We start from the raw sequence: 17,671 nt of genomic DNA on the forward strand, positions 1-17,671 counted from the left end.
CTATTTAAATGTTAAAAATATTTGGTAGTTTCTGTTTAAAGTGAATGGACTTTTGGCCAGCCTAGCATCAGTAGCTGAAAGGAGCTTGGATACATCTGCTGAACTGTATTGTATGGTAGAATACTGCTTACTGCTCCCAACAAACACTCACACACATACTGGCCGTGGGTGAATTCTCTACTGTACCCGCTGGACACTCATGGACACCAGTGCCTGTGGGATCAGACACGGACAGATTTAGCCCTCTGCTGTGTCCAATGCTCTAACCACAAAGCCCTTGGCCACCCACACTCTCCTCCCACACTCACAACAAGAGATGCATCAGTGCCTGAAAATAGCGGCCAAAGAACTTCCTAGATGCTGTAATTCAATTTTTTATTTTTTTTATTTTTAGCTAACCAACTGTTAATCATAACAGTGCAGCATAGATACCTTTCATGTCTAATGTTAGTTTTCTATGCCAGAAGTCTACAGGGCTGGGATTAGATAAAATATCATTTAAAGCACCAAAATCCCAACACTCTTAATCACAAGAGTTGGACCTAAATGATCTGACAACATTTCAGGCCTCTAGATGGAGGGCAGTTCAGCAGGTCCTGGCCATCCAGCTGAGAGGATGTTTCGAAGGCAGCAGGACAGTCTCTGGAGCAATGGGATACTTTGAGCGTCTGCCAGCATGACTGGCACATGGCCTCTATTTCTATTCCAGATCTCTCACAGGGACTGAAATGGGTTAGGCCCATCTTTCGACATTCCTGTCCAGTCATTTAATTAGCTATTGGCCTCAATACAGGTTTTCGTGTTAATGTGCTACAAGCCAATATGTGTTGTTGTTCTGACTTCGAGAAAGGGTTCTGACCAACATTAGCTGCTGCATGACATAAAGGGATTTCAGATTATGGAAGTTGTGTTACATTTAACCAGGACTGATGAAACTAACAGTGGCAGTGAGTGTGAGTGACATTCCAAATAGTGTTAGCATTTACATAAATGTAGTAGCCTGCTGTGGCTAGGTAGATATGTAGGTGGCAAATCATCCAAGATTTTGGAAAATTTTTCAGCTGAGTTACAGTACCTAACAAACGATGTAGAAAGAACATTAGGCACACTCTGCTTGGCAGCTCACAGAATTAGTGGAAGTAGAGAAAAGGGAGAGAGAGAGCTAGCAACAAGCTCTTCACTTCAGACACGTTTTTAACCTTGCATTCATTTTTTTTTATCATAGTTAAAGGCAATGTTCACACTCTGGTCTCTGTGCACTAGAAAAATGGATGATGTTTGTACACAGTCCTGGCTAGGTAAATGGGTAATAAACTAATTGTCTCTGTCCTAAATGGCTTAGAAGTTCTCACACTGTGTCAGTGGCATGGATGAGAATCAGCAACTGGAGGTGTTTGGACGGTGGAGAGACGTCATGACATTGAAAAGCATGAAAAATGAAGAGAATGTTGCTCTATTCCTGTTCCATATGTGGGTAACATTGACCTTTTTTCTGTTACTGTTAAGTTACTTAAGGGAGAACTGAATGTTTGGGAAACCGCAAAGTACATGAAAGTAAACATAATGAAAGTGCTGCAACAATTGAGTTTCTGTGGTAATTCAAAGTTAATATGCACTTACAGACACATTAATGTTCGGCCATAAACAAGCTACAGCTGGCTTCTTACTCAAATATAACAAATTATAACCTTAAAAGTTGCACCAAGTTCATTTATTCATTGTCTGTAACCGCTTATCCAGTTCAGGGTTGTGGTGGGACCGGGGCCTACCTGGAATCATTAGGCGCAAGGCAAGAACACACCCTAGAGAGGGCCCCAGTCCTTCACAGAGCAATGCACATTTCTTGAGTCACCAGTCCACCTACCAATGACTGTGGGAAGAAACTGGAGCACCCAGAGGAAACCCATGCGGACACAGGGAGAACACACCAAACAGTCACAGTCCTCACAGTCACCCAGAGCAAGACCATGTCCCAGGAGCTGTGTTAACTGCGACACTACCTGCTGCGCTACCTTGCCACCTTGCATTTAATTACATTACTTAATGTGGAACAGACTGTAAATTCTAAAAGGAAAATGCATAACTAAACAGCTTGTGTTACAAATTCATTTCTGGGGTAATTCAAACAGTGGTTAAAAACTTACAGACAAGATAAACTTTAACCACAAACAAGCTACAGTCTGTTTCCTACTTAAACGAACCTATCCACTTTAGAAGGTATGTGAGAACAGTGGGGGTGATTAGCTAGCCCGCTAACCACCCACAACACAATCAGGGACCAACACTGTAAAAATATACATGTGTACATTTAAATAATTATAATTATAAAAATACACAGACATCTAGAACTTTTTGTATGCTTCTCCTGAACGTCAGGAAGACATGTCATATGTATTATTCTCCTATGTACAAAGTGTCAGTTCCAAGATGTCTACCCAATTGGATGAATGAACAGTCCCTACTCAGAGTAGGATGATATTGGTGGTTCTACTGACAGCCTCCCTCTAAATCTCCTGCCTCCGTTCAGCTTGTGGAAGCATATTAAACAGCACTGGCCCGTTGCCTCTGACTCATCTGCTATTTGAGGCTCACTGAAGTTCCATTGCTTCATTCTGCAGCTCATAGCTTGCTCTGGTTCACACTCGCTCATGTTATCACTCCCTGAGCCTCTCTTACTTTCACTCCTTCTACTACCAGGATTCTTCTTTTTTTCACAATGAACAGCAATCATTCAGTATTCGTGTACAGAGATTTATTTAGCCAGTTATACCTTGTATACTTAGTACATAATGCATAGCAGAGGTTTACATTAATGCACTATCCAGAATAGTTACTGTACAATCACATTTCTGATCACCAAAGATATAAAGAGTGTAAATGGAAGACTGGCATCAATGGCATTAAGGTACGACAATGGTCTTAATGATGTGTATTCTAAGAGTGAATCTTATTTTTTAAATATTTTACCCCTGCCCCTTGTTTTCCAGTGATACCTTGACCCTTGGAACATTGTTACAGAGTGTAGTTGTTAAAATCTTCCCCTACGAAACAGCACGAACCTTCAAGAGCTTGTTGCATCATCAAAACACAAAAAAGAGCAGCACTTCAGGGGTGCTCTGCTGCCATTCTGCAGTGATATCAGAGAAATACTTCTGGACTTTAAAGCAGTTAAATTTAGAGAATCATATGCCTTCAAAAGTGTTCCACAATCATATTTTATCACCCACTAGTGATGTGCAGATTGATACTGAAATATCAATACCTCAGATACTAGATCTTTATGCTCTAAAATCGATTCTCAACTCTAAATAACGATACTTTTGATACTTCAGTCATTTGAGGTAATGTATATCTTTAAAAGGAACACAGTGGAAAGTAACTAAACTACTGAGATATTTTCTAAATGATACCAGTTGTTGGTAACTATTTTTTCTTCCGCCTGGGTAAGTGCGTAATGCATAAGCGCAACAGCACACTGCTCAGTCAGTCAGTCCATCTGTAGACAGACACAATGGCAGAGTGTAAAAGAAGTCATGTGTGGAGCTATTTTAGCTCTGTCTCTGTTCAGTCTCTGGCGGAGTCCTTTGGTGCTGCACTATCCAGGTACTGAAGGAGAAAAGTAGCGCTAAGCACTGTTGCTGTTGGAGTTCTTTAAACTAATAAATATGGTTATGAAATAAATTTAAAAAATAAATACATGCTTCAACAAATATCTGCATGAGTTCATCTTGGAGTAATAATCTGTACCACTAAGATCTCACATATGCAAAAAAGACTAGATTCATTCAGGCAAAGTTTCCTTAAGAATTTAAAGTGGATTACATATGAAGCTATGATTTGAAATACACTACTTTTTTTAGATTTACCAGAAACGTTAGATGTATTTGCACAAAGTATCTGTATGAGGTCGGTATTGCCTATACCATCCTGAATTTTACTCAGTATCGGACCGGAAAGAAAATCTGTGGTATCGAACATCACTACCTACTCCTAACTCTCTGTAACATGAAGCTGGATTCAGCTGCTTATTCTGCATCATCTTGTTCAAAACATCTAGTTCAACCTTACATTTTGCAGAGGCCATACAGTTTAATGGGACATATAGCCCTCCCCCTTGGTCCTATCCCTCTTTCCAAACAAGAATTGAGACACCCCTACTCCTAGGCAAAACTGAGGGGTAAGGCTAAGTGGCTAATTGACTCATGACAGGGTGTACAGAGTCAATATAACCTCATAAATACACCAATCAAGCATAACTTTATGACCACCTCCTTTTGTCGGTGCTCACTGTCCGTTCTTTCAGCTCCACTGACCATACAGGAGCACTTTGTATTTCTACAATTAAAAAGTGAACGCCTTCAGTTGCTCTAAATACTGTTTGCGACTTTCAGCTTATTCTTCAGTGGTCAGGAGAACTGAACAATCCTCAACAGAGCAGGTGGATCATTCTCAGTACTGCAGTGACACAGACATGGTGGTGTATTAGTGTGTGTTATGCTAATATGATTGGATTAGACACAGAAGTGCTGCTGGAGTTTTTACACACCTCAGCGTCATTGCTGGAATGAGTCCACCAACCACTTTACATTTTTCATCATATAAATCCAACCCAGCATTAATCATGCTCCTGGTATCCTGCTAATCGGCAGTTACTATACTATTCCCTGTCTCAACACACCTGATCCATCTCATTTAGAGCTTTTACTCTGCTGAGAAGCTGGATCAGGTGTGCTGGGGCAGAAAATAGTAGAAGCTATGCAGTTCAGTGTCTCTGCAAATGAAGGTATAGCTTGAATGATTTCATTATATCCCTGAGCATTCACTAGACCCACTTCACTCAAAACAAAGCTATGAATGCTCTTTCTCCTGGCCTGGCTGTCAGAATAGTGGCATTCAGAACAAAAAGGCGTGTTGTAACGTGAACATCACATCCTTCCTATGGGTCTGGGCTTTGGAGCACTCTCGCAAACTGAAAGTATCAGGTGTTCCACTGACCCTTTTAGGCTTTGTTCTCTCCGCCTCCTCCTCCTTCTCCTTGGTGCTGACACTACTATGACTCTGCCATGAATGTGGAACAGTGAGGCTTTTGTGTCAGACTGTAATGTGAAATACCTCAGATGAAAAGACTTGTTCTGTGCTTTAAATGCTGGAGCAGTTACAGCACTGTGGTGGAGGCATAGCTTCCTGGCATGGCACAAACTAGCAGGGCTTAGCTTTTGACTGTTGCATGCTGGCACAAGGCTCTGACAAGACTATCATTTGTGACTGAGGAGGGTTCAGTGTTGGAGTTCAGAGCATGGGCTTTGAGTACAAGATCACAGGCAGAGATATAACAGCTGCCTTGGCTTTTAAAAAAGACCAGAGAGGGAGGTAAGTTTTCTGATAACATTTTCCCAAGAAGCAGATAGGACTGCAAATGTAAGAATTATGCAAAAGCTATATTCTGAGAGAAATTATATTAAATTGGCACCCTTAAAGGCAATGTTCGGATTTGAATCCGATTCATGTTTTATAAAATTTGGACTATGTTACTTCACCATTGCTATTCCAGTCAGTTTGGGCAGTTGAAAAAGGTCAGTTGATAATGTGCAACCCTGGCTTAGTAAATAGGAAACAAACCAACCAATAAATGGTTTGGATGGTTCAGAGACATTCAAATGTTGAAAATTATGTAAAGAAATTAGAATGTTGCTTTATTCTGGTTGCTATAACATTTCTTAAAGAGGGATTAAGTCCAAATTTGGGAGACCTCTAACTGCATGAAATTAAATGCATACCCAGAGTGTTGCAAAACTAAGCAGCTAGAGTTACAAATGAGCATCTGTGGTAATTCAAACAGTGAATAAAACTTACAGACAAGTTAAACTTTAACAACAAACAAGATCCAGTCAGATACAGATCTTCTGAATGAACTTAAACCTCATTACCTCAAACCCTCATTAGTACATTGCAGTGCTAAGCCAGAGTGCCAGGATCTCTGTTCTCCCTACTACAGGTCAGTGAAACATCACAATAATTTTAGAGCTATAATTTTAAGGTAAACATATCACATAGTGTTCCTTTAATTGTCTGTCTTCTGTACCTTTAGTTAGAGAACATAAGTGCATCTTGGTTTTGACAGGTGTTTTATTATATTTTTCTATATATAAACAGCTATATTAGGAAAGGTTAACAAATGCACTTTAATATAATGTTGAAAATACAATGCTTAGTGTTGTATAACCTTTAAGTGGACAATTAATTTTGAGGGTACAGTTATAATATTGGTACATTTGGCAAATAAATCTTTAGCTGTACAGTGCTTTTTGGTCTCTGAGTGTACTGTATTCCACCAACTGTCTGCTCAGCAGATCCCCAAACATTTCATGGGTAATAATATGGATATTTCAGCAGTTGTCCCTCTTTCATACAGTTGTAGTATGTATTTGTGTGTGTTATTTAACGTTTGCTGTTGTAACACCCCATTGAATCCATGAAACAGACTTTCAATGAATATAAATATTTACTACAATTACTGTTTTTAAAAATGATTTTATTGTAATATTTTAATCACTGTTAAATTATTTCTCTTGTACTATCATCCCATATACGCTCAGAAACCCATAAAAATGGTTTAACACTTATGTAATTTTACAGTATATCAGTGTTTGTCAGTCCTGTAGTTCTTCTCCATGCACAACCATAAACATGAACTAAATCACCAGTGTTTGGTAAGCCCACAACATCACAATGGTTTCGTCTCAAGGTCCTGGGTTCATTCTTCACCTTGAGACACTGTCTGTGAGCAGCTTGGTGTGTTTTACCTGTGTCTCTGTGGGTTTCCTCTAGGTGCTCTATAGTTCCTCCCACAATCCGAAAACACATGTTGGTAGACTGTGTGAATCAAGGTGTGAGTGTCCAGAGGTGTGAATGTGTGAGTGACTGAGTGTGAAAAATTGTCCACAGAGTGGCTGTGTGAGTGTGTAATGCACTGTAAAGGAGTGGCACTGTGTCAAGTATGTGTTCCCTGTGTTCTAATGATTCCAGGTAGGCTCCAGACACATTGAAGCCCTGAGCAGGTTAAAGAAGTTACAGGAGGTGGATGGATGTTAAGCCCATCTTGTATGTAAAGCTCCACTGTCGAGTGCACTTTTGTAGTTCTACAATGAGACTGGGGTCAAGCTTTTGCTTACTTTGTTTGTGCCTTTCACCCTGTCCTTCAATGGTCAGGACACCCACAGGACCACCACAGATCAGGTATGATTAGAGTGGTGGATCACTCAGGGCTGCAGTGACCCTGTCGTGTTGCTGGTGTGTTAGTGTGTGTTGTGTATGACATGGTATGTAAGTATGAGTGGATCAGACACAGCAGTGTTGCTGGAGTTTTAAAAGCCCTCAGTGTCACTGCTGGACTGGGAATAGACCAACAACCAAAAATATCCAGCCAAATGCAGCCTGTGTCCACTAATGAAGGGCTAGAGGAAGAACAACATTTTGCAGCAATAGATGAGCTACTGCCTTTGACTTTACATCTGTAAGGTGGACCATTGGGTTAGGTGTGTCTAACATAGTGGACAGTGACAAGAATAGTTTATTGGTATACCTACATGTATTTACTGCAATTTCCCTGAAGGTAATGTACTCTCTACTAGGCAATACATCACAGAAAATTGCCCAAAAGCCTCAAAATCTAAATATATGTTTTAGGGTTTTCCAGTATTTCGTTTTACTAATTTTTTTTCTCATCTTTCCAGACATTAGTATGGGCCATTGTTGTTCAGACCTGAAGCAGTAGAGCAGCTCTTCTAGCATTTATAAAAATAAAAATAAATAAAAAAAAGTTTGGTGGGTCTTGCATGTTTCTTAGAGTCCCATTTTATGTATATTATCCTTCTGAAACCCAGCTTTGACAGAGCTGGACTAGCAAGTGGTGTAGCCTAATAGGGTAGATAAATATACAATTTTATTTCTTTGTATATTTTAATGGTTATAAAAATATTCAAATATATTGGGTATTTACATCATGTTCTGTTCTTCAAGATTAAATGCTAGCAGATGTTTTCTGTGAAGTCTGAGGGGAGCAACAAGTAGATCAACGGCTTCTCGTCTGTTCGTCTGCAATATACATTTTCTGTAGTTTTTTTTAACAAACGTAAAACAGAAGTGTGTCTGTGGTGTGAAGAGAAGTGTGTGTGGTGTGAGGAGAGTGTATCTGCTCCCACACACAGCCCGTTATTGTGAAGGGAGGCGCTTGTCTTGCTGGTAAAGCCGAGCGGTTCTCAACCAAACGGACGAGTGTGTGGTTGTCCCTCGTCATGGAGACGGACTGGACTTCCTTAGCCTCGTCGCATCACGCGTTCAAACACCACTGTTTGAGGTTTCCGTCGTTTTAACCGGATATATTCCCCTTTCTGTCGCTCCTTTCGGAGGCAGTGAGCTGAAGGAGAAGAGGAAGAAGTGGAGCAGGTGAGTTTTACTCTGTGAAGGTTCTGGAAGCGGGTTTATAAGGTCTTTGGGAGGCTGTGGAGGAGTCGTGCGTAGTTCCTGGCGACGGTGTTCGTGCGAATATTGCGAGAGAGAAAGACGCTCGCGAACCCCACGAAGCATGTTTTTCATTAGTTGCGTTTGCAGATTGTAATAACGTCGTATGGCCGTAATGGGATATTTGTAACGATGAAACGCTGTCAGAAACTAGTATTTTGCCACTCTGTTCTTCTACAAGATCCCAGTTGTCTGAAAAACTCAAATGTTCCTACCAACATAGACTCACTTTTTTCAAGTTTATTCGCCATATTGTGCGGATAAAATCAATTTATGATACGTTTGGTTTGTAAGCTGTAAAGTCTAAATTTTCCCTTGTATTTCTTTCCACCTTAAATGGTGCAGCACTCACATTCAGCTTAAGGTGGAATTGAACGTTCGAATAAGAACTTGGGGAGTGTGTGATAGACTTAGTAATGATTCACAGACGACAGTGTATGTGAGGTGTTGAATTTTCCAAATGCTTTCCACGCGTCACAATCACCACTCTTTTACTCCGGCAGCAACCTGTTCCATCCAGCCTTGAACAAGTGGTAAAGCTTCGAGTGACACTGACTGGAAATGGCTTATATAAAATATAGGCCATTCAGCTCGTTATAATTTATCGATAGATCCTCAAAATATGATCTGTTATGATGAACAAATGTAAGGAGGTACTTGAAGCTGTTAAAATACAAAACTGAGTAATGATATTAATCTGATGTTGGATATGTCAGCATTAAAACAGAAATAACGTTCAGTGGTATCCAATGTGTCAGTTATATTCTTAGACTGATTTGCATATTGGAAATAGTGTAGCAGAAATAATGCATGTGATGACGGTTAAGAAAATGTAACGATTATTACCTATTACAGCATATTTCAACAATCATTTTACAGTAAAAGTATTTGGGCCAGTTTGGGGTTAGCAGTTTTCCATTTTGTTACTGACTTTCTCTTAAGACAGTGACACTTTTGGTATTAATCATGCCAAAACTATTAATCACGGTTTCAAAATGTAATTTACAACACATTTTCTTATCTAATCTGTAGGCTTATAACATTTCTGATGACACCCCTGTCGCCCCAAAAGTATATTATATGATTTTAAAAGGTGATTTCTAAATCTGTGCCAGTGTATATTAGATGTGAGAAGAATAACTTTTTCTGCAAAAAACTGTCCAAATCGGGATGGACTGCTCAGCTAATTAAGTCCTGATTCACTTGATATTGTCAATCTGTGTCAGAGTATGCTGGGTCACTGGAAGATACCAGGTAACATCCTGTGAGACGGACGTCTCTTATTACAAGCGATAAAGTGATATCAGCTAATGTGTGTCTTAATATTGTAGAGGCAGCCACTTGTTGAATCAGACAATTTGAATTAGAAAACTAAGACCTGTACACTGCAGCAAAAGCTTAATCTAGTTTCTGCTTTCTGTTTTCCATGTTTGGTGTGAAATAAAGGCTGCCATTTTAGGGCTCATGTTGCTCCACAGGCATCTCTCATTGCCATTAGTGCTTGCACAGGTGGAATCAGACTCCCGCAGAATCCAAATGCACACACGCACACACCCATGCAAACCACCCGGCACCACAGAATCTGTGATATGCGTTAGTGTCGATAACTCCCTGTAACACAACTTGATTGATGGGAGTCCACATAAGCCTGACATACTAGGCCAGTGCTTATATACTGGCACATATATTCATACTTGCACAGCAGATAGGACTGTGTGCACTACGTGAACCTCAGGGGAGATTTTATTTGCCTCTCATTTCATTTGCTATATTTCCCCAGGGGAAGACCAGTAAAACTTTAATTTGAGGGAGATATCAGTTGATTGTAACCTGGAGCATCCTTGGATAGATATAGTGTGATACACTATATTTCCAAATGTTTGCAGACACTCCTCCTAATAGTCATAGTGGTTTGTGTAATCTCCATAGAAAAGCCCAGTAGAATGGGATGCTCTGAAGCAGATGCACATGAGTTAAATGTCACCATGCTCAATGCCAGACATCGGAGGGTAAAAAACATCCCGTCAGTATGGGCTGTGGAGCACTGGAACTGGGTTGCCTGTAGTGATGGGGCACCATTCAAGATCTTGAGGTGGAGCTGGACTGAAGTATATGATCCAGAAGTAACAGTGTAACTAACATCTGCACCTGACATCGCTAATGTTCCTGTGACTGAATGTGTCAGATCCCCACAGCAGTGTTCCTACATTTAATTTTAAGCGTTTACAGATGGGTACAAACTGTTACTGCAGCAAATAAGAAGCAAGGTAGAGTCTACTCATTTGTTTATTTAATTTCCAGTCAAAACCACCCTTAAAGGGAATGTCTAACATTGTGGGAAACTACTGTTCTCTCTAGTTTGTTTATGCTGATATATTTGAGGAAAAATATGACTGTTGTTTGTACATGGCTGAACTTGAACTTGTTTGTAAGTTTTTATTCACTGTTTGAATTACCACAGAAACTCATTTGTAATTCGAGTTATTTAGTTTTATAACACTTTCAGTCTGTGTTTAATTCATGCATATAGTATCTCCTCATCTCTTTTCATGATTTTCAATATTTTGAGGGCTGTTTGCCATTTCTATGTCATGAGCAGAGAGAGAGGTTGCCTAGCATGCCTGACAGAGCCACTTTGTTTTTTTTTATTTGTTTACTGACATTGGGGCTTCGACACCCACATTAAACCAGTTTTCAGCACGCAAAACTGGAGAGCTAGCAAATGGCAAGGAAACGTTCTGAATTTTATAAAACGTGCTAAATCTTGGTCTATTGGTCTATTATGATATTTCAGTGTTAGGGGAAAAAACAAAAATAAAAAGTCCCCGGGAAGCACATTAAACAGAAAATTAACCACAGTTAGTAATTTCGGTTCCATTTGGCACCTTTGTTTTAGCTGTGTTTTTCCGGACCATTTCTCTTGGTCCATTGATTCTAAAATGTGTCTATAATGTAAAGAGCAGGTGGCACTGTTAAACTGCATTTAACTAGTAACAGCAACATGAAATCTGCCTATCAGAGTGCAGGGTACAATCTCAGAGTCCTTTTAGAGTTATTTTTGCAGTTGTTTGAATTCACACATATCCCAGACTGTCCACAGTCATTGTAGAGTTTCATGAAAGATGCACACTTGGAACTTAAAGACAGTGTTGTAGCTTTTGATGATACATTTATAATGCATCAAGTCCCCCTCAAAGGATGTACATTTGACCTAGTCTTTCTGAAATTTTTAAGGTTGAAAATGTAATTGGCACAGTTTTAAAAATGAAGTACACCTGCTGAGTTTTTAATGAGAGTAAAGCAGGTCACATTTCCACTGTCCTCGTTTTATTAGTGTTTGTACATGTGGCACTCTGCCTGGTCACTGAGTCAAAACAACAGTGGATGAAGATAAAGAGGGAGGTTACTTTACTGGCGTTTCTGGTGCCACAGGCTAATCATATTTGACGTGCACAACCCTCTGCCAGTTTTTTAATTTGTGATGCCATGGAAAAAGTTACAACAAATCCATGGTACACTCATGTACCCATTGTTACATCAGTGTGTACATCAGTGGTCTTTAAAATAATTATTGGATTAGGACACAATGGGAAATAAAGATCCACAACATGAACTCTTACAGAGGTAGCTTTTATGATTTTTTTAACAGAAAATTAAAACAAAATGTCTGGATGATATAACAAACTAATGCAAAAGATATATATATGATCTACACAAAATATACTATAGTTATGTCTTGTAACTAAATGTACTGAAGATGTGCCCGTTCGGATGTCACCCTAGTAACAGTTTAATACCTTGTTTGTAGTTTTTTTTTTTAAACCACCAAACACTTTCACATACACTGTAGGTGAACCAAACTGAGCATGTTGTAAAGAATGACAGCACAACAGCAAAGACAGACTATTGTAGATAAAATCCCTAGATTACAGCTGAATGTATTAGGGAAATATCTTGATTTAATTTTTTGGACCACTCTTTTCATTCAAATTTAAATCACCATTATTTCATGTAAATGTTATGGAAGCATGTTTTAAGTTAAAGCATTGTCTTTTGTGTGTGCTATCGGGCCCACCCTGATGGGATGATAGACAGGTCCATGGAAATTTAAAAAAATGCATTTGGTTTGCGTATTCAAAAGCATTTTGACACATTTCGGAGCGCAGCAGTCGTGGCACTTGTTGAATGATCACCTGAAACGTGTTCATTCAAAAAGCATCCAAATCTATTTGTAAATAAATATCAATAGAAGTTGTCCAGATTGCAAATGTAAATGGAATTATTGAATTTGAATGTTCATTTTGAGCGCAAACTTTCATGCATGACAACAAACAGGATTTCATTGCCATTTTACGTTACATCTTATTTTCATTTTGATACTGATACGTTTCCATAAAATTAGGCCAAAAAATGTTCTTTTAGCCAAAATATTCTGCCTTGAAGCTTGAAAACTCCGCATAGTTTACCCAACAATCAGCAAGTCATGATTGTAATTGTAACACTAAAATTCTTGGTTGCTTCTGTTTGGAAGTAACACCTCTACAGGCAATGCACCGGCTCTGTTACCATTGCTGTGTCATTCAACATTGTTGATTCTTGCAGGGGGATTAAAAAATGCATTCTACCAAATTGTGATTGGATATGAATAATCTCTCAAACCTACACTGGCATATTGAAAATGGGCTGCTTTAGCACTGAGGGGCAAAGCCTGTGAGACGCTAAAACTCACTGAGACGTACACAATGTAATTGACGTACTGAGTGATTGCCACATATTTAGCATGACATTGTTAAACGAGTACATGGGTATGAAGTTAGTCACATAGGACAGATGTGGACAAACGTAAGAAAGTGAAGTTGACAGTTGAGACATCCACATGTTGCTCCAGGGTCCAGCCCTGTGGAGAGCGCAGGTGCTGTTTCCCCCGCCATCAGATTCAATTCATATTTCATGCGTCCACTTTGATATGTGTGGCATGTTAATCAAGGTTAGAGCCCCCCATAGCCCCGAGGCATCTGTGAAGAGGCATGAGGTGAAATGTACTGTGTGTCCAGAGACTGCTTCAATAACAAAGAAACATAACAGCAGGAAAATAAAGGCATCTGATCTGTATGCAGCTGTTTCTTGCGCCTGGCAGACTCTCAGCTTTCCCTGAATCAACAGCAGGACGGTACAGGCTCCAGCAGAGGCTGGGCTCCTGGGAGGCTGTTGGCAGTGATGGGTGAGTGATACTGGGCAGCCTTAGAGGCAGTGAGGTCAGCTGGGTGCTAAGCAGAGCCACTGGCGTCCAGAGCGTGGGAGGTTTCTGACATATGGAGCCGTATCCTGTCATCATTTTGGCGGGCAGATGTTGTTATTCGTTCGGGTTGTTTCTGGCCAAGGAACTACACAAATGTGGCATGAATTTCCCAAAGGCATGTTCGCACGAACATCACCATTCGATGGTAAACTGAATATGCTTCACAATTGGTGGATTTGTCAGGATAATGAAAGCACAGTTTATCTAGAAAACTGACCATATGGTGAATTCTGACAGGTTCTGCATTCCATGTTGTTGATGTTGTTGATGTTGTTGTTGTTACATCAACATACTCCATGCCAAATGACATTTAGAGGGCTATAAATTAGCCCCTTGGTTATGGGTAGGGACTAGTCCCAAAATACTTGACAAATGTGTAAATGTTAATCCACCAATTAAACACATCACAGATTCAAAGTGTTGAGATGTTCCACTATTCACAAATAAATACATTCAAATCTGTCTGCAATTTGTACAAATACAGTTATACATTGCATATATTTGTAAATCAGTCTTAAATAAAAAATGTAAGTATTTTTGTTCATTTCCTCTCGCAGGTTTTTGGACTTAACTTAGAGACCTTCCCATTTCAAACGATCCACACACACATGCAGCCATAATGTGGCCTACGGGCGAACGAGCTACCGCTTGGTGGCATGGTGGTGTTAGGAGGTGTGGGGCCACCTTAAATGGAGAAGCAGTTCACACCATTTAATGAGGAACTGGAGGTTTTGGACAAAAAGCCAATTATTAAACCACATCTGTTAATAGTTTTGACATTGTACTGCTTTCACTCATTCATTTCTCATCTGTGAACTTTTGGTCACAGCTTGGTGCCTGGTGTCTACCTGGTATCGCAGGGCGTCACACACTCACACATTCGCACCTATGGACAGTTTTGAATAGCCAACCCACTTGCCAACATGTGTTTTTGGACTTGCAGACATGAGGAAAACACACCAAGCTCCTCATGGACAATGGAGCTGGGGTTTGAACCCAAAACACAGATCCCTGGAGCTGTGTGCCACTGATGCTGGCTGTTGCACCACAGTACCTTCCATTATACTAACTTGTTTGGTGTCAACAAAGACATCACTTTCTTTAAATCAATGGAGATGCTAGTGTGAGAGAGAGTTGTGCATACCATATAGTCAGTTTCCCTGGACATTTTAATCTAATTTAATAATTTGTATTAACTACATTATGTTTAAGTACATCAAATGTACATAATAATAGTGCTTGATATGTTTCAAATACAGCATCTTTTCTAGTGATATTTGAATGTATACCCTGTAGATTTATGACGTATTTAATTTTCAGCCAGAGACAGGCAAGGTCTGTGACATCAGTGTTTCCTGCCACTTTTTCCATGTCCACACAAGAACAGGGACAACAGCATTTTCAAAAATCTCCACCTTGGAGAACGATTTTGAAAACCTCAGTTTTCGGTGAACTTGGATGAGTTTTCATGTGGATGGGAGGCCAAAACGCAGACATAAACCTTCATTTAAAAAATATCCGGATCTGTATGGACAGGACACAGGTCTTTATTTTATTAACAAGGTTTTTCACGGTTTTGAGCTGCCATTGACACTTCCAGACCCTGACAGACATCACTCAATGAGCAACCTGACAGTGTACCTCATCTCAGCCCACCACTATCCATAACTCTGCCAATAATCATTTTTAATTATAGTGAGATTTTGAGTGGTCTGGTGTAATAAAACATCTCTGTGGGCTCTAATATACTGTCACTTTGTGAATTGACAATTTGGTTACTAAGTTTTACCTGTAAAAATATTTTCTATTTTTGTTACAGATCCGTCTGCTAATCCACACCATACAGCCCTCAGGATGACAGAAGCGATCTAAAGGACAATCCTGGCTCCTCCTCAAGCTTTTTCATTCTCATTCTCGTGCCTCCGCTCTTCCTCAATGGGCTCCCGCAGCCAGGGCTTCTTCCACCATCACCAGGGCCATCATCAGCATAGCCACCACCGCAGCTCACTGGTACCTGCCACTGTACCCAGACTGTTGCCCGAGACTGGGAGCCTGCTGGGCGGCATTGCCCAGATCACGCCCACGCTCTTCCTCAGCCGTGGAAATGTGGCGTCCAACCGCAGCTTGTTGCTGTCTAAAGGCATCACTTGCGTGGTCAATGCCACCATCGAGCTGCCCAACTTCAACTGGCCACACGTGGAGTACGTCAAGGTGCCACTTGCAGATATGCCGCATTCTCCCATCTCACTGTACTTCGACAGCGTTGCAGACAAGATCCACAGTGTGGGCCGCAAGCGGGGGGCTGTCCTAGTGCACTGTGCCGCAGGGGTCAGTCGCTCGGCCTCGCTGTGCCTGGCCTACCTCATGAAGTACCACCGAGTGTCCTTGGCTGAGGCCCATGCCTGGGTCAAAGCCCGCCGCCCTGTCATCCGACCCAATGGTGGCTTCTGGCGGCAGCTTATCGAGTACGAGAGGAAACTCTTCGGCAAGACTTCGGTGAAGATGGTTCAGACGCCTTATGGAGTCATCCCCGACGTCTACGAGCGAGACCGCAGGAACCTAGCACCTTACTGGGGGCTTTAGAGGAATTGTCGAGGCTTAGTTTTTTTTTAGGAGTGAAATGACCAAGATTTGATCACTGAACTGTGCCCAACTCTTGACTCTCTTATGGTCACAGGTCATCTATAGGCTAAAGGTTCCTCTTCCTTCAAGCTTATGACTTGAGTAAGATTAAGTGAAACCCGCCCCCACCATCCCCCCACCTCCAAAGTGTTGAGAGTAAAACATTCGAGAGGATTCGCTGACACTGATGTTGGTGAGTTCTTAACTGCTGATGAAAGGGAGTAAGATCAGACCAAGCACAAATTTCCTGGTGAGGTCAGAAGTGACAAACCTGAGCTTTTGTCGATTAGTGAGATGAACGAAATCAGAGGAGGCTGAAAACATGGCCTGTGTGGCACTTTTAAAACAGCAAGGCAGCTGAGACTCAGGCTTTCAGTCATTAGTTTAGATTCCACCCACATTAATACGATGATTGCCAGTTTTGCAATGTGAGCTGCAGCAGTCTGCTCTCCTTTTCTGGTAGCATTTTCGAATATATTACTGTACAGCACCTTCAGTTATTGCAAGATACGATGAAGAGAAATGTACTGATGAGAGGCACAAGAGACAAAAGTTCATTTTCAAACATGAGGAAAGCCAGCAGGACAGAGCTGAGTACTGAAAAGCCTCTTTAAAATAAACAAAGTCTGTCCTGTGCATTGAAAGAATGTAAATTAGAGAGAGTAAGAGAAAGTTTCAGGACTCCAAACAATGGTGCTGCTAAAAGACAGTCAGAGCCTGTGTTGTAGTACTTGTTTTGGTATATTTCTTTCATAATTCGACCAAAAAAATAAGTGTGATGAGAATCTTTTTTTCAGCTGTTTGGACTTTTTACCATTTTTTTTTCAGATTATAAATATTTGAGTGGTTAATTTTTCTTATAAGGATTTCCTTAAATACAGACTATTTCACACCTTCCACCAGCTGTGGCACAATATACTTAAAAAAAGAAAAAAAAATTCTGTCGTGTCAAAACGTCAGTGCTATGTAGAACTCATGTTAAAGAATAATGAAAAAATGTAACTCTTGTGATGAAATTAATAAAGCGTTACAAACTAAAAACTTTGTTTTTTAATTCTTACGGTACTGTATTTGATTTTGTGAATATTTGTTTAGCTTAAATCAGGGCTGTTTTAGAATGGCTGGACCTTTACTCATAAATGAGTATTTCATGTAAATTACAGCATGTTATATTTTTATTATAATTTTTTTTTGCATATTCTTAATAAGTTGCTATGCTCTTATGAAAGC

General features: G+C 40.3%; 1 protein-coding gene across 1 annotated transcript; it reads left to right on the top strand.

The window, feature by feature from the left end:
* Window positions 1-8,125: 8,125 nt before the first annotated feature.
* Window positions 8,126-17,454, top strand: dusp14 (dual specificity phosphatase 14). The gene is made up of 2 exons (XM_066678054.1): window positions 8,126-8,445; window positions 15,639-17,454. Exon 2 carries the CDS (start codon window positions 15,755-15,757, stop codon window positions 16,400-16,402), a length of 648 nt encoding a protein of 215 aa, XP_066534151.1. The 5' UTR covers window positions 8,126-8,445; window positions 15,639-15,754; the 3' UTR covers window positions 16,403-17,454.
* Window positions 17,455-17,671: the final 217 nt, after the last annotated feature.

The sequence above is a fragment of the Hoplias malabaricus genome, chromosome 1 (genome assembly GCF_029633855.1).
Source record: "Hoplias malabaricus isolate fHopMal1 chromosome 1, fHopMal1.hap1, whole genome shotgun sequence".
Lineage (NCBI taxonomy): Eukaryota > Metazoa > Chordata > Actinopteri > Characiformes > Erythrinidae > Hoplias > Hoplias malabaricus.